At 42.8% G+C, this 14,857-nt stretch overlaps 1 protein-coding gene across 2 annotated transcripts; it reads left to right on the top strand.

Moving 5' to 3' along the window:
* The first annotated feature begins 7,540 nt into the window (after positions 1–7,540).
* LOC126951393 (cytochrome c) lies at positions 7,541–14,575 on the top strand. Of its 2 annotated transcripts, none has more exons than XM_050785477.1 (3): positions 7,541–7,700; positions 8,773–8,949; positions 9,060–14,575. In XM_050785477.1, the coding sequence occupies exons 2-3, from the start codon at positions 8,781–8,783 to the stop codon at positions 9,206–9,208; spliced, it is 318 nt and encodes a 105-aa protein (XP_050641434.1). In that variant the 5' UTR covers positions 7,541–7,700; positions 8,773–8,780; the 3' UTR covers positions 9,209–14,575. The 2 variants fall into 2 exon arrangements, with proteins under 2 accessions (XP_050641434.1, XP_050641435.1); XM_050785478.1 differs by lacking the exon at positions 7,541–7,700 and adding an exon at positions 7,740–7,902.
* The last annotated feature ends 282 nt before the right edge of the window (positions 14,576–14,857 follow it).

Genomic DNA, 14,857 nt, shown 5'->3' with positions numbered 1-14,857 from the left:
AGAATGAAACTAGACCTCTATTTCTGGCCATATACAAAAATCAAATCAAAATGGATTAAAGACTTAAATCTAAGACCTCAAATTATTAAATTACTAAAAGAAAACATTAGGAAAACGCTACAGGACATTGGTCTGGGCAAGGATTCCTTGAGTAATACTCCACAAGCAAAGGCAATCAAAGCAAAATGAACAAATGGGATCACATCAAGTTAAAAAGCTTCTGCACAGCAAAGGAAACTATCAACAAAGTAGAGAGACAACCCACAGAATGGGAGAAAATATGTGCAAACTATCCCTCTGACAAGGTATTAGTAACAAGAATATATAAGAAACTCAAACAACTCTATAGGAAAAAAAAATCTAATCCCAATCAAAAAAGATATGAAGAGACTTTTCTCAAAAGAAGGCCTAAAAATGGCAAACAGGTCTATGAAAAGGTACTCAACATCATTGATCAAAGAAATGCAAATCAAAAGTACAATGAGATATCATCTCACCTTAGTTAAAATGGCTTTTATCTCAAAGACAGGCAATAACAAATTCTGGCGAGGATGTGGAGAAAAACGAATGCTCATACAGTGTTGGTGAGAATGTAAATTAATAGAACTTAATGATGGTTTGGAAGTTCCTCAAAAAACTAAAAATAGAGCTACCATATGATCCAGCCACCACCTCCCGGGTTCAACGGATTCTCCTGCCTCAGCCTCCCGAGTAGCTGGGATTAGAGGCACCTGCCATCACCCCCAGCTAATTTTTGTATTTTTAGTACAGATGGGGTTTCACTATGTTGGTCAGGCTGGTCTTGAACTCCTGACCTCAGCACCATATGATCCATATTTAGGTATATACCCAAAAGAAAGGACATCAGATATCAAAGAGATATCTGCACTCAAATGTTTACTGCAGCACTATTCACAATAGTCAAAATTTGGAAATCTGTTGATGTCCATCAACAGATGAATGGATTTTTTAAAATGTGGTACATGTACAAAATGGGGTACTGTTCTGCTATAAAAATTAATTAGATCATGTCATTTGCGAAAACATGGATGGAACTGGAAGTCATTATGTTAAGTGAAATAAGCCAGACACAGAAAGGCAAACTTCACATGTTCTCACTTGTTTGTGGAGGCTAAAAGTCAAAGCAATTGAACTCATGGAGATAGAGAGTGGAATGATGGTTAAAAAAGTCAAAGCAATTGAACTCATGGAGATAGAGAGTGGAATGATGGTTACCAAAGGCCAGGAAGATTAGTGGTTGGGGGTAGAGGGTATTAAGAATGGCTATTGGATACAAAAATAAAGTTAGAAGAATGGGGCCAGGTGCAGTGGCTCATGCCTGTAATCCCAGCACTTTGGGAAGCTGATGCGGGTGAATTACCTGAGGTCAGGAGTTCGAGACCAGCCTGACCAATATGGTAAAACCCCATCTCTACTAGAAATATAAAAATTAGCTGGGTGTAGTGGTGTGCGCCTGTAGTCCCAGCTACTTGGGAGGCTGACACATGAAATGGCACCACTGAAGAAGAATGAATAAGGTCTAGTATTTGGTAACACAACAGGGTGACTAAACTCAACAGTAATTTATTGTACATTAAACAAACTAAATGTATAATTGGATTGCTTGTAACAGAAAGAAATGATAAATGCTTGAGGTGATAGATAGACCATTTACCCTGATGTGATTATTACACATTGTATGCCTGTATGAAAATATCTCATGTACCTCTTAAGTATATATATGTGTATATATATACCTACTTTGTACTAATAAAAACTTTAAAAGGTACCTATACGTTATCATTGCATCCTCTTAATTTTATTTTTCATTTCCAGAATTTCTAATTAATTCTTTTTCAAATCTTTTCTTTTTAAACATCATAATTTCTAGTTCCCTTTAAAAATTTTCGACTTTGGCTTTTTTCTCTAGAACATCATAAATGTAAATGTATTACAGACTGCCTGATATTCCAAAACAAGGAATCCCTATGATCTTTTTTCTTGCTTCTGCTGATTCTCTCTTTTTTTTTTTTTTTTTTTTTAATGAGACGGAGTCTCGCTGTGTCACCCAGGCTGGAGTGCAGTGGCGCGATCTCGGCTCACTGCAAGCTCCGCCTCCTGGGTTTACGCCATTCTTCCGCCTCAGCCTCCGAGTAGCTGGGACTATAGGCGCCCGCCACCACGCCCGGCTAGTTTTTTCTTTTCTTTTTTGTATTTTTAGTAGAGACGGGGTTTCACCATGTTAGCTAGGATGGTCTCGATCTCCTGACCTCGTGATCCACCCGCCTCGGCCTCCCAAAGTGCTGGGATTACAGGCTTGAGCCACCGCGCCCGGCCCTGCTGATTCTCATTCATATTGTGTATGCAATTATTTTTCGTTGTTGGATGAATACTTTATTTGAAAATTTTATTTGTAGAAATAATTTGAAGTCTAGCTGATATTATCTTCTGCCAGAAAGAATTTTCATTTGGTTTTACCAGGTATCTGGAGGCAACAGAACTCCTTATTCCAAGTTCAAAAGTTGAGGCTTTCCTTGACCAGCCAGAAAATATGTCAGGCCGCAGACCTTGTAAGATGTGGTTTTTGGCCAGTTCACCCTCACTACCAGGGTGCAGCCTAAATGCTGGCCTAAAGTAGGGGGTGGTTTGCCAGGTTCCAAACCTCTGTAAGCCCTGAATTGATATAACGGATGGATGGAGAGAGAGAGAGAGAGAGAGAGAGAGAGAGAGAGAGAGAGAGAGAGAGAGACAGAGAGAGAGAGAGAGAGAATGGGAATCCTCAGTGGCCTGGACTGAGATACTCCTCTAGAGAAGATCTGTGTTTGCTTCTGCCAGCCACAGGGATACACTGCCCATCCACAATGTCATTGTTCATTTTTCAGATAGAGTTTTCTCAGACTATGCGAGTAGAGTACAATCAAACCCTAAGCCTGCATGAAGGCAGACCTGTGGTTATGAATTCTTAGGGAATACTTTTTTCTGCCACTTGATACTAAGGCCAAGACAGGCAAGACTAACCTGGTTCTTCTCTTTGCTGGTGGAAAGACTGTATTTTATTCTTTAGATTTAAGTGTACCAGGATTATGCATGGATCTCTGCCAACTTTTCCCCCAACTTGCCCATTACCATTTCACATGAGCTTTACTTCCATTTTGCTGCACTGCTATTACAGCCTGATGCTCAACACAAGTCCTTAAGATGGCCATGGAGTCAGCTTATGCTTATCACACTATTATCAGTTCTTATGCCCTACCTCACCACCTGTCTCTAACCTGGAGATTTCTCTTACTTGTGTCTCAATTTTGATTGGGTAGGGTGGGGGATTTTACTAGATTTTTTTCAATCAGAAGAGTTTTTAAAAATACAGTCGTCCCCACTTACCCATAGTGGATGACTGAAACTGCAAATAGTACCAAACGCTATATATATATAGTAATGTACAACATAACAATGTTTTGATCAGTGATGATCACAAATACAATGGTGTTTTTGTTTTGTTTTGTTTTGTTTTGTTTTTTGAGATGGAGTTTCGCTCCTGTTGCCCAGGCTGGAGTGCAATGGCACGATCTTGGCTCACTGCAACCTCCACCTCCCGGGTTCAAGTGATTCTCCTGCCTCAGCCTCCCAAATAGCTGGGTTTACAGGCACCTGCCACCATGCCCAGCTAATTCTGTATGTTCAGTAGAGATGGGGTTTCACTATTTGGCCAGGCTGGTCTCGAACTCCTGACCTCAGGCAATCCACCCGCGTTGGCCTCCCAAAGTGCTAGGATTACAGGCATGAGCCACCGCACCTGGCCAATGTTGTTGTTTTCTTTCTTCCTGTACCTCTTCTATGTTTAGGTACACAAATACCATTGCATTGCAATTGCCTACAGTATTCTGTACAGTATCATGCTGTACAGGTTTCTAGCCTAGAAGCAGTAGGCTACACCATATAGCCTAAGTGTGTAGTAGGCTTGTATTAGTCTGTTTTCACACTGCTATAAAGAAATACCCAGACTGGGTAATTTATAAAGAAAAGAGGTTTAATCGACTTATACTTCTGCATGGCTGGAGAGGCCTCGGGAAACTTATAATCATGGCAGAAGGGGAAGTAGGCACATCTTACATGGTGGCAGGAGACAGAGCACAGAGGAAATGCCAGACATTTATCAAATAACCAGATCTAGTGAGAACTCCCTCACTATCACAAGAACAGCATGGAGGAAACCACGCCCATGATCCAATCACCTCCTACCAGCTCCTTACCTTGACATGTGGGGGATTAGAATTCAAGATGAGATTTGTGTGAAGACACAAAGCCAAACCATATTAAGGCTATACCATCTAGGTTTGTGTAAGTACACTCTACAATGTTCACAACGACAAAATTACCTAACATCACATTTGTCAGAACATATCCCTATTGTTACATGATGTACGGCTGGACTATGGTTTTTGTCTATATAGTACATACATAACTATGATATAATTTAATTTATAAATTAGGCACAGTAAGAGACTAACAATAATCATGAAGTAGAACAGTTATAACAATATACTGTAATAAAAGTTATGTGAGGCCAGGCACGGTGGTTCACACCTGTAACCCCAGCACTTTGGGAGGCCGAGGTGAACACATCACAAGGTCAGGAGTTCGAGACCAGCCTGGCCAACATGGTGAAACCCTGTCTCTACTAAAGATTTAAAAAATTAGCTGGGCGTGGTTGCACGTGCCTGTAATCCCAGCTACTCAGGAGGCTGAGGCAGGAGAATTGCTTGAATCCAGGAGGTGAAGGTTGCCGTGAGCCAAGATTGTGCCACTGCACTCCAGCCTGGGTGACAGAGCAAGACTCTGTCTCAAAAATAAAAAAATAAATAATTTTTAAAAAGATGGAGGTGGGGGAGTAGATATAACAGAAATGAATATGAAACAAAGCGGCTTGCAGAATATTATTGTTCTCTTCAACTAATTCTCTTAGGTACCGCAAGTAAATTGTAAGTACCATGAATCTCTTGAATACATATATAACACAAAATTTATGGTATCTGCTTTACTACAGGAAGATGCTAACTGTTCATTTTTGTGGTTGTTCTGTCTCTTCATCTTCCCATTACTTTCAATAGCAACTCTTTATCCACAATTTCCTTAGTTAAAAAAAAAAAAAAAAAAAAAAAAAACTGGCCAGGCGCAGTGGTTCACACCTGTAATCCCAGCTCTTCGGGAGGCTGAGGCAGGTGGATCACCAGGTCAGGAGTTCAAGACCAGTCTGGCCAACATAGTGAAACCCCGTCTCTACTAAAAATACAAAAAATTAGCCAGGCGTGGTGGTCTGTGCCTGTAATCCCAGCTACTCAGAAGGCTGAGGCAGGAGAATCACATGAACCTGGGAAGCAGAGGTTGCAGTGAGCTGAGATCACACCACTGCACTCCAGCCTGGGCAAGGACAGAACGAGACTCCATCTCAAAAAACAAACAAACAAACAAACAAACAAACGCTTCCTGTTTTCTATTCTTCCTGTCATGAGAATAAATTTAAAATGGCTTCAATCCATTCATTTGGCTGACTTATTCCTACATCTATATGATCTGCAGTATCAGCACATGAAACCTCATCAGTATGAACAGACAGTAGTTACTTCTGATGATAGAACAGTTACCTATTTAAGGACTACATTGTCCTTAGAAGGGTATGAGTGGCAATATCAGGACCTGGCTTCATAAGGATGTGCTGAATTTTCAAGGTGTTGCTAAGCTTGGTCTTTTAAAAATTTCAATAGTTTGCCAAATAAGCCTACTTAAGGAGTTACATCCAAATGCTGACTATCTTTGTCCCCTCCAAAAAGCACAAAAGGTCTTGAATAAGTGTGGTGATTTCTGCTCTGTTTTATAGGAAGACTGTGGCTGTAGTGTGTGAAATTAGAGGGGAACTGGAAGTCAGGACAGTTCAGAAACAAAAAAATACTCGTCATATAGGGAGATGGAGGATCGGAGCAGAAATAATAAGACCAGTGGTTTGGAAGTGATCTAAGATAATCTACGTCAACCTCCTTGTATCTATCACTTAAGTTGCAGGATGGGAAAAAGGATCCCAGAATGTAAGCTCCACCAGAAAGAGTCCTCACTGATTTATAATACTCCAGGTACCTAGAAAAATACCTGGCACATAACATGCATTCGATAAACACTTTTTTTTTTTTTTTTTTTTTTTTTTGAGAGAGTCTCACTCTGTCGCCCAGGCTGGAGTGCAGTGGCACGATTTCGGCTCACTGCAGCCTCTGCCTCCCAGGTTCAAGCGATTCTCCTGTCTCAGCCTCCTGAGTAGCTGGAATTATAGGCGCGCGCCACCACGCACGGCTAATTTTTGTATTTTTAGTAGACACGGGGTTTCGTCATGTTGGTCAGGCGGGTCTCGAACCCCTGACCTCAGTGATACACCCGCCTCGGCCTCCCAAAGTGCTGGGATTACAGGCGTGAACCACCTCGCCCGGCCAATAAACACTTGACTTAATACGGCAGTGCCAGACAGAATACAAGGAGAGAGAAGAAAACAAAAACAAACAAACAAAAAAAAAACAAGAAAGATGGAAAAATTAATCAGAACTTGGGACCAGAATTTGAGGGGTAAAGGAGTCAAGAAAACCAGTGACAGAACTAGGCATGTCAGGAAAGGGATCTAGTTTTAAAGGATGGCTATGATAACTAAAAGCTGGGTATTAACGCCTTTATTTCCAATATGATCTTAACTGCATTAAGTTTACTTGAACATGACCTTTACCTAGGTAAGAAGGGATGCAAATCCTCTAGATTTCCAATAATTCTCTAATCATCTAAAAATGTTTCTTCCTAGATGTTGCCAGCACACATTCTGTGTTCTTTCGGCACACGAACGCGAGGGGGAGGAGGGCGTTAGCAGAAAAGACGCTGACAGGTAAGGGGTCAGAGGGATAATCCTGTTCTGCCGCAAATGCAGCACGTTCCTCAGTCTTGGGGCGTCCATCAAGCGGAGAGCTGGAAGATGACTGAAAGTAACGGAGTAGAGGTGGAACTAGAACAAGGTCACGAGCTGCTGCCCAACTCGTGTAACTCCTGGTTCCAGGCTGTCCCTCTAGGATGCTGCTGGCGCCAGCCAAGGGAGCAGGACAGAGTCTGGGTAAAGGTCGCCAGCTGACAAGATGGTAGCTAGGAGACCTCTAGGTGCGCCAAAACTAGGGCGTCTTTTCCTGGACGGGCAGAACGCCCGGCTCAAAGATCATTACATCACCACGCCCAAGAACTGATACTTTAGCAGGGCAACGCGCCAACAAGGCGACTCCGCCCTACCCTCCCCGTTCCTCCAGCACACGCAAGCGCACAGAGGCCCGCGGGTGACATCACCCCTCCCGACACCACCTCGTTGTCGTACGACCAAAGGCCTGTCGTAACGGCCGGGCAAGAAAGGCCTCGAGAGGAAGGGCACGCACGCCGCACACCCTAACCTGCTCGCCTGCATGCGCGCGCAGGTCCTTTGCGCAGGCATTGGGACTAGAGCCAATGAGGTGCGGCGACGTTACTGCGTAGCCGCCAGCTCGGCCGCACGTCAGGGCGCGGGAGCGCGGAGCGAGTTTGGTTGCACTTACACCGGTACTTAAGCGCGGACCGGCGTGTCCTTGGACTTAGAGAGTGGGGACGTCCTGCTTTGGAGCGGGAATATTCGTTGCGCCAGCGACTAAAAAGAGGTGAGAGCGGGTCGCGGAAGCCGCACCTGGTTAGAGGCAGAGCTGTGGGCGGCGCGCACTCGCGAGCGACCGAGACCCACGCGGGGAGCCTCCGAGTGGAGCCCGCGCTGCGTGGGAGGGCCGGGAGTGAGGACCCGGGACTGTGGTCAGACCGAACCGGGCGAGTAACCGCTTGAGGTGCGGCGGCCCTAACTAGGGACAGGTATGGTCTCAGTCAGGGACTAGAGGCGGCTTAGATACAGATCCGAGGAAGACGCGGCCCCTTTCGTAGTGGTTGCTGAGGGGCTATGGAAATGATAGGCAAGACTTCCCACCCGGAAAGCCGAAGCTTAGCACTTCACGTTCTCCTTCAGAAGGCAAAAGCTGTTGCTCTTCTAATAAGGGGCCATTTCTTTACGTGGGCACGTTTCTTCCGTCAGTCGTTCTGACATCCTAGAAACAGTTTCATCAGTCACCTTGAAACCGACCTGGATGGGTGACCTCATGTTCGCCCCAGGGGATCACAGGTAGGAGAGTGGGGATGTCCTGGGGGTACCGTGCAGCCTGCTCCTGCGTTCCCATTTACAAGTTCGAGTGTCAGGCTACTCCTGTGACCTGGGCAGGTAGAAACAGCCAGTACCGTTTTTTAAATATTTGTGTGCTTTGCAATATCCTCAGGAAGAGGTAGCTTTACATGGTAGTAAGATTAAATGACTAGGCCTTCTTAAAAATTGAAATTGTGGTGATTTTGGCTTAATGTGATCGCCCTTCAGCTTCAGATCTGTGACTTAGTGATCATGATTTTCTCTTCTGAAACTGGAGTTTGAATTAGGTTCCCTCTTTGCTTGCTTGGGCTTTAACGTTCCTTCACGTGTACACACGAAAATAGGTTTTTGAGGAGGTGCTCCTAAAAAATGTTTTTGGTATTAAAGAGTATTTGGTATAAAGAGTATTAAAGCAATACAAGATTAATTCTGGTATTTAATGACATAAATTACCAATGGATTGGTAATTAAGTGGCTAGAGTGGTCATTCATTTACACTGTATTTGTTACCTGAGGAAAAATTACTAAGTTGGGGCTTTCGTTTTTAGAATTAAATATGGGTGATGTTGAGAAAGGCAAGAAGATTTTTATTATGAAGTGTTCCCAGTGCCACACCGTTGAAAAGGGAGGCAAGCACAAGACTGGGCCAAATCTCCATGGTCTCTTCGGGCGGAAGACAGGTCAGGCCCCTGGATACTCTTACACAGCCGCCAATAAGAACAAAGGTAAGAGCCACTTGTTAAATAAAATAAAACAGTACAAAACGCACAAATGTCACCTGTGACACATTATGAGGAGTGTGAAATACTTAACCGATGCATTGTTTCTTGTTTAGGCATCACCTGGGGAGAGGATACACTGATGGAGTATTTGGAGAATCCCAAGAAGTACATCCCTGGAACAAAAATGATCTTTGTCGGCATTAAGAAGAAGGAAGAAAGGGCAGACTTGATAGCTTATCTCAAAAAAGCTACTAATGAGTAATAATTGGCCACTGCCTTATTTATTACAAAACAAATGTCTCATGACTTTTTTATGTGTACCATACTTTAATAGATCTCATACACCAGAATTCAGATCATGAATGACTGACAGAATATTTTGTTGGGCAGTCCTGATTTAAAACTAAGACTGGCTTGTGGTTAAATGAATATGTTCAGTTTTTGAATTTTAATAGTAATTCCAATTCAGTAAATGCTATCACTGTTTACCCCGTCTAAAGATATGATTAGACTTTGTTAGTAATGTTCAACTTTTCGCAAAGATGGTGAGTGCCATCTTAAAACTTACTGGAGATTGGTTTTATATTTAGATTTATATAGCTGGTTATGTGAATATATTTAAATACTGGGGAAATTCCTTCACTGTCTCAGAACTAAGCAAGATTCACCTGTGTTTTGTGTTCATTTGCCTCTTAAAGGCAAGGGTTGAAGATAAATAAGGTAGCAATGTCTAGAGTTTTGGCCTTAACGATGCCAATCTAATTATAATTCCCTGTATTTAAAATGGTTCCTTTTACTTATTGAAAAGCATTTTAGTATGGTTTATGTGTAATATTAAAGATTATTCAACACTTCTCACATCTTACAAATCTATAAGGTCACATGCTTTTAAAATAGTAGCAAGTTATTTGAATTCTTTACAATCTAAGGCAAACTAAGTTATAATTTAGGATTGTCTTTAAACAGCCATTCAGAAACATAAAACTGTAGAACTGTATATTTGTGATTGGGAATGGTGCTTTTGCCAACTTAAAAGGATTAAAGTAGCGGAGATATACACAAATTTTAAAATGTGTGATCGCAAGACTAAAGATAATTAAAAAGAAAACCACAGATCATGATTTTTTGACTGTGCTTGATTTCATGACTGATGCAGAAACTTTAATGATTAAAAAGTGCAGGAGCCCTAAGTATCAGTGCAGCAGCATTAACCAGTCATGGTGCTAGATTGTTTACTTGGTTTTCTAGGACTGCCTGAACTAGAATAACACTTCACTAATTGACTCTTAGTTTCTTTGCCCAGATTGAGAACTGCAGCATTTATGCCAGACATGGACAGACAAATGCTTCTGGTCATAGTTTTCTGATGTGTAACAGTGTAATTACATACTGAATTATTTCATGCATAGTCTGTGCCATACACATTTAGAGTAGTCCTTGGAGATTTTATGGAGATGGTGAGCACAAGGTAAGACATAAAGAATGATGAGAAAATAAATCTGTGCTGGCGAGCTGAGAGCTGTATCTTTGTGGGACAGTGAGAAGACTGGGAAGATGTAAATCCATAGTCTCAAAGGTGATAGGGATGATTAGATAGGTGTTTAAGGCCTGAAAGCAATTTATAACATGTGAGTCTTATTTTTATTTGTAGAAGAAATGTGGAAAGCTTGCTGTAATTCATATTTGAAATCCTAGTCTGAGTTATGGTGGGGAATTTAAAGATGCATCCTGGAAATACTTTTAAGATTTCAGCCTTTAAAAGGCCTTGTAGCAGAGGACTTGGTGACTGCATAAAGTTAGTGGTATTCAGGGACAGTGTAGCAATTAACTTACAAGGGGACAATCCTGGACTAATGTGAAAGACCTAAAGTAAAGGCTAGAGAGTTGATTTTTTTTTTTTTTTTTTTTTTGGCATTCTGGAAATGATACAGGAAACAAACATATTAAGGTAGATACAGAAATACAGCAATGTGTTCAACCTTTCATCTCGGCTAGTTGTGAGGTTTTGTTTGTTTTTTGAGACATGGTCACACTATCGCCAAGGCTGGGGTACAGTGGCGTGCTCTTGGCTGGCTGCAACCTCCACTTCCCAGACTCAAGAGATTTCTCCCACTTAAGCTTCCCAAGTAGCTGGGACTACAGGTGTTCACCACCATGCCCAGCTAGTTTTTTTTGTAGAGATAGAGTTTTGCCATGTGGCCCCAGGGTGGTCTCAAACTCCTGAGCTCAAGCAATCTGTCCACCTGCCTTGGTTTCCCAAAGTGCTGGGATTACAGGCATGAGCCACCAGGTCCTGCCTGGTTTTCAAATTCAGAAATCTTATTTAACCCAGAAGTAATCAGCCCAATAGTAACTTAGGTTTAGGTTTAATTTTTTTTCAGGTTTAAAATTTCTCTTGTTTCTTTTTTTTTTTTTTTTTTTTTTTTTTTTTGAGACGGAGTCTCGCTCTGTCACCCAGGCTGGAGTGCAGTGGCCGGATCTCAGCTCACTGCAAGCTCTGCCTCCCGGGTTTACGCCATTCTCCCGCCTCAGCCTCCCGAGTAGCTGGGAGTACAGGCGCCCACCACCACGCCTGGCTAGTTTTTTGTATTTTTTTAGTAGAGACGGGGTTTCACCGTGTTCACCAGGATGGTCTCGATCTCCTGACCTCGTGATCCACCCGTCTCGGCCTCCCAAAGTGCTGGGATTACAGGCTTGAGCCACCGCGCCCAGCCCTCTTTTTTCTTTTATTTTTTAGATGGAGTCTCACTCTGTCGCCCAGGCTGGAGTGCAGTGGCGCAATCTCGGCTCACTGCAACCTCCACCTTCCGTTTTCAAGCGATTCTCCTGCCTCAGCCTCCTGAGTAGCTGGGATTGCAGGCACTGGCCACCATGCCTGGCTGATTTTTGCGTTTTTAGTGGAGACAGCATTTCATCATGTTGGCCAGACTGGTCTTGAACTCCTGACCTTGTGATCCACCCACCTTGGCCTCCCAAAATGCTAGGATTACAGGTATGAGCCACCACGTCCAACCAATTTTTCTCATTTCTGTACCTCCTATATTAAGGTCTGTGTTGGCACAGATGAGTAACTGCTGTGTTCTAGGTCAGTTATGCCCAGGTACTTCTGGTGGTTTAAAATGTAAGTGATTCTGTAACTTTTTATTTTATTTTATTTTATTTATTTATTTATTTATTTATTTTTTGAGACAGAGTTTCACTCTTGTTGCCCAGGCTGGAGTGCAATGGCGTAATCTCTGCTCACCGCAACCTCCGCCTCCCAGGTTCAGGTGATTCTCCTGACTCAGCCTCTCAAGTAGCTGGGATTACAGGCATGTGCTACCACGCCCGGCTTATTTTGTATTTTTAGTAGAGATGGGGTTTCTACATGCTGGACAGGCTGGTCTCGAACTCCCGACCTCAGGTAATCCACCCGCCTTGGCCTCCCAAAGTGTTGGGATTACAGGCGTGAGCCACTGCGCCTGGTCGATTCTGTAATTTTTTAAAAAGAACGTTTCTATCAGGGATATATACTTTCAGAAATAAGGAAACTGGGGAAGAAAGAGCTAACACTAGAACCCACATGTTTTCATTTCTAATGCTTCACTGTAGGTGGCTCGGTTGGTAGAACCAAAAGTAAGAGCCAGATTTATTTAAGGGATATTCAAATGCCACCTACACTCTATTTTGTCTAGAACAGTGCTGTCTAATAGCACTTTCTCTGACGATGGATATTTTCTAGGCTTTTGCTTTTACAGTATGGTAGCCACTAACTACATGTGGCTATTAGGCCCTTGAAATACAGCTAGCGTGACTAGAAAGTATTTTATTTTAAATTTACATAGGCACAAGTGGCTAGTGGCTAATGTATTGACAGTCTGAGTCTAGGACTAGAACCAGTGGTCTGTAACAAAAGTACTTCCCCTGTGCTCTTATCAAATCTAGAATTAGCTGGGTGTGGTTACTCACGCATGTAATCCCAGCACTTTGGGAGGCCAAGGCAGGCAGATCACTTGAGGTCAGGAGTTTGAGACCAGCCTGGCCAGCATGGCGAAATATAAAAATTAGCCAGGTGTGGTGGCGGGCACCTGTAATCTCAGCTACTTGGGAGGCTGAGGCACAAGAATCACTTGAACCTGGGAGGTGGAGGTTGCAGTGAGCCAAGATTGTGCCACTGTATTCCAGCCTGGGTGACAAGAGTGAAACTGTCTCCAAAAACAAAAAAATCTAGAATTCTTGCAAGTATGTTATATTGTCCTTCAGAACAGATTCCAGTTCCTGTTGTGGTCACCTTTATAATTTTACCGTATGTTTTACCTGTTCGTAAGTTGGCAGTTCATTTTAGATAGGTAACATTCTGGTGGTAGCTAGGGATGTACCTTTTGTCATCCTTTTCCTGCATTTTTCTCAGATTCTTTTATAGATACACATTTTTGCTTTAACCACTGAAGATTGCTGTAAATTATAAAAGGTGTGATAGAATCCACATGGCTGTCAAGAAGGAGGTCGTACTAAGGACAGTTGGCTGACTAGTCTCAGATTGTTTAATTAATCATTTAAACTTGGGCAAGAGTAAACTAAATAACTGGGCGTCGTGGTGCACACCTGTAGTCCCAGCCACTCTGAGGCAGGAGGACTGCTTGTGCCCAGAAGTTTGAGACTGCAGTGTAGCTATGAGTGTGCTACTACACTCCAGCCTGGGCAACAGAGTAAAGCAAACTCCATCTCTTAAAAAGAAAAAAACAATGTGGTCTGCGTGTGGTGGCTCATGCCTGCAATCCCAGCACTTTGGGAGACCGAGGCAGGCAGATCACCTGAAGTCAGGAGTTTGAGACCAGCCTGACCAACATGGTGAAAGCCCATCTCCACCAAAAATATAAAAACTAGCTGGATGTGGTGGCAGGCACCTGTAATTGCAGCTATTTGGGAGGCTGAGGCAGGAGAATCGCTTGAACCTGCGTACCATCGCACTCCAGCATGGGCAACAATAGTAAAACTCCATCTCAAAAAAAAAAAAAAATAGTTTTCTTAGAATGGAAGATATTCATTCATGAGCTCTTTTGGCAATCCGTCATCTTACCAGAATATTCTGAAAACCATTAAGATGTTGCCAAGTTGGGGGTGAGAGCTATGTAATCCAAGGCATATGCCTGACCGAGTATACAAATACACCTGACCAGAAACTTTGTCTCCCACATTAGTCTCTTCTAGGCACTGCCGGGGTACATACTGAGCTGCTGCTTTGGCTGTATTTTCTGTGCCTCAGAATAACCATTGTCCTGGTGTTCATATCCTTAGAGTTTAGTACAAAATACTGGATATCCATTTACTAGGTTCCAGGTTATCTTAGTTGGAGTTTGGGGTATTTGAAAACATCATACCCTCAGGCTATCATTTCCCACAGAAAGCTAAGTAAATTTACTGCGTCCATTTCTCAAAGAGTAAATGTGTAGGTTGTATGTGTCTATGAAGATTTAAACATGTTAAATTTAACATTTTAAATGTAAACATTTAAATATGTCTGTAGCTTGAACAGTGTAGTTTTAAGAAAGGACCGCTGGACTAGTGTAATGCAGAAAGCGCTGGGTCTAGGATTAGGAGAAAATTGTGTTTAGTGTGTGTCAATAAACAGCCCGTGGACGCAGTCTGACCAGATGCCTGTTTTTTAAAGAAAACTTTATTGGGCCAGGTGCAGTGGTTCACACCTGTAATCCCAGCACTTTGGGATGCCGGGGCAGGCAGATCACGAGGTCAGGAGTTTGAGACCAGCCTGACCAACATGGTGAAAGCCCGTCTCTACTAAAATACAAAAATTAGCTGGGGGTAGTGGTGGGCACCTGAAATCCAGCTACTTGGGAGACTGAGGCAGGAGAATCGCTGGAACCTGGGAGGCAGAGCTTGCAATGAGCCAAGATCAGGCCACTGCACTCCA

Source organism: Macaca thibetana, chromosome 3, assembly GCF_024542745.1.
Source record: "Macaca thibetana thibetana isolate TM-01 chromosome 3, ASM2454274v1, whole genome shotgun sequence".
Taxonomy (NCBI): Eukaryota; Metazoa; Chordata; class Mammalia; order Primates; family Cercopithecidae; genus Macaca; species Macaca thibetana.
The sequence above is the reverse complement of the archived record's forward strand: the minus strand, read 5'-3'. Positions and strand labels throughout refer to the sequence as shown.

Bases quoted from the DNA above. Each gene is read 5' to 3' on its own strand.
- LOC126951393 (XM_050785477.1), top strand. From the start codon at position 8,781: ATGGGTGATGTTGAGAAAGGCAAGAAGATTTTTATTATGAAGTGTTCC. The intron at 8,950-9,059 runs GTAAGAGCCACT...TTTCTTGTTTAG, and splicing joins AGCCGCCAATAAGAACAAAG to GCATCACCTGGGGAGAGGAT.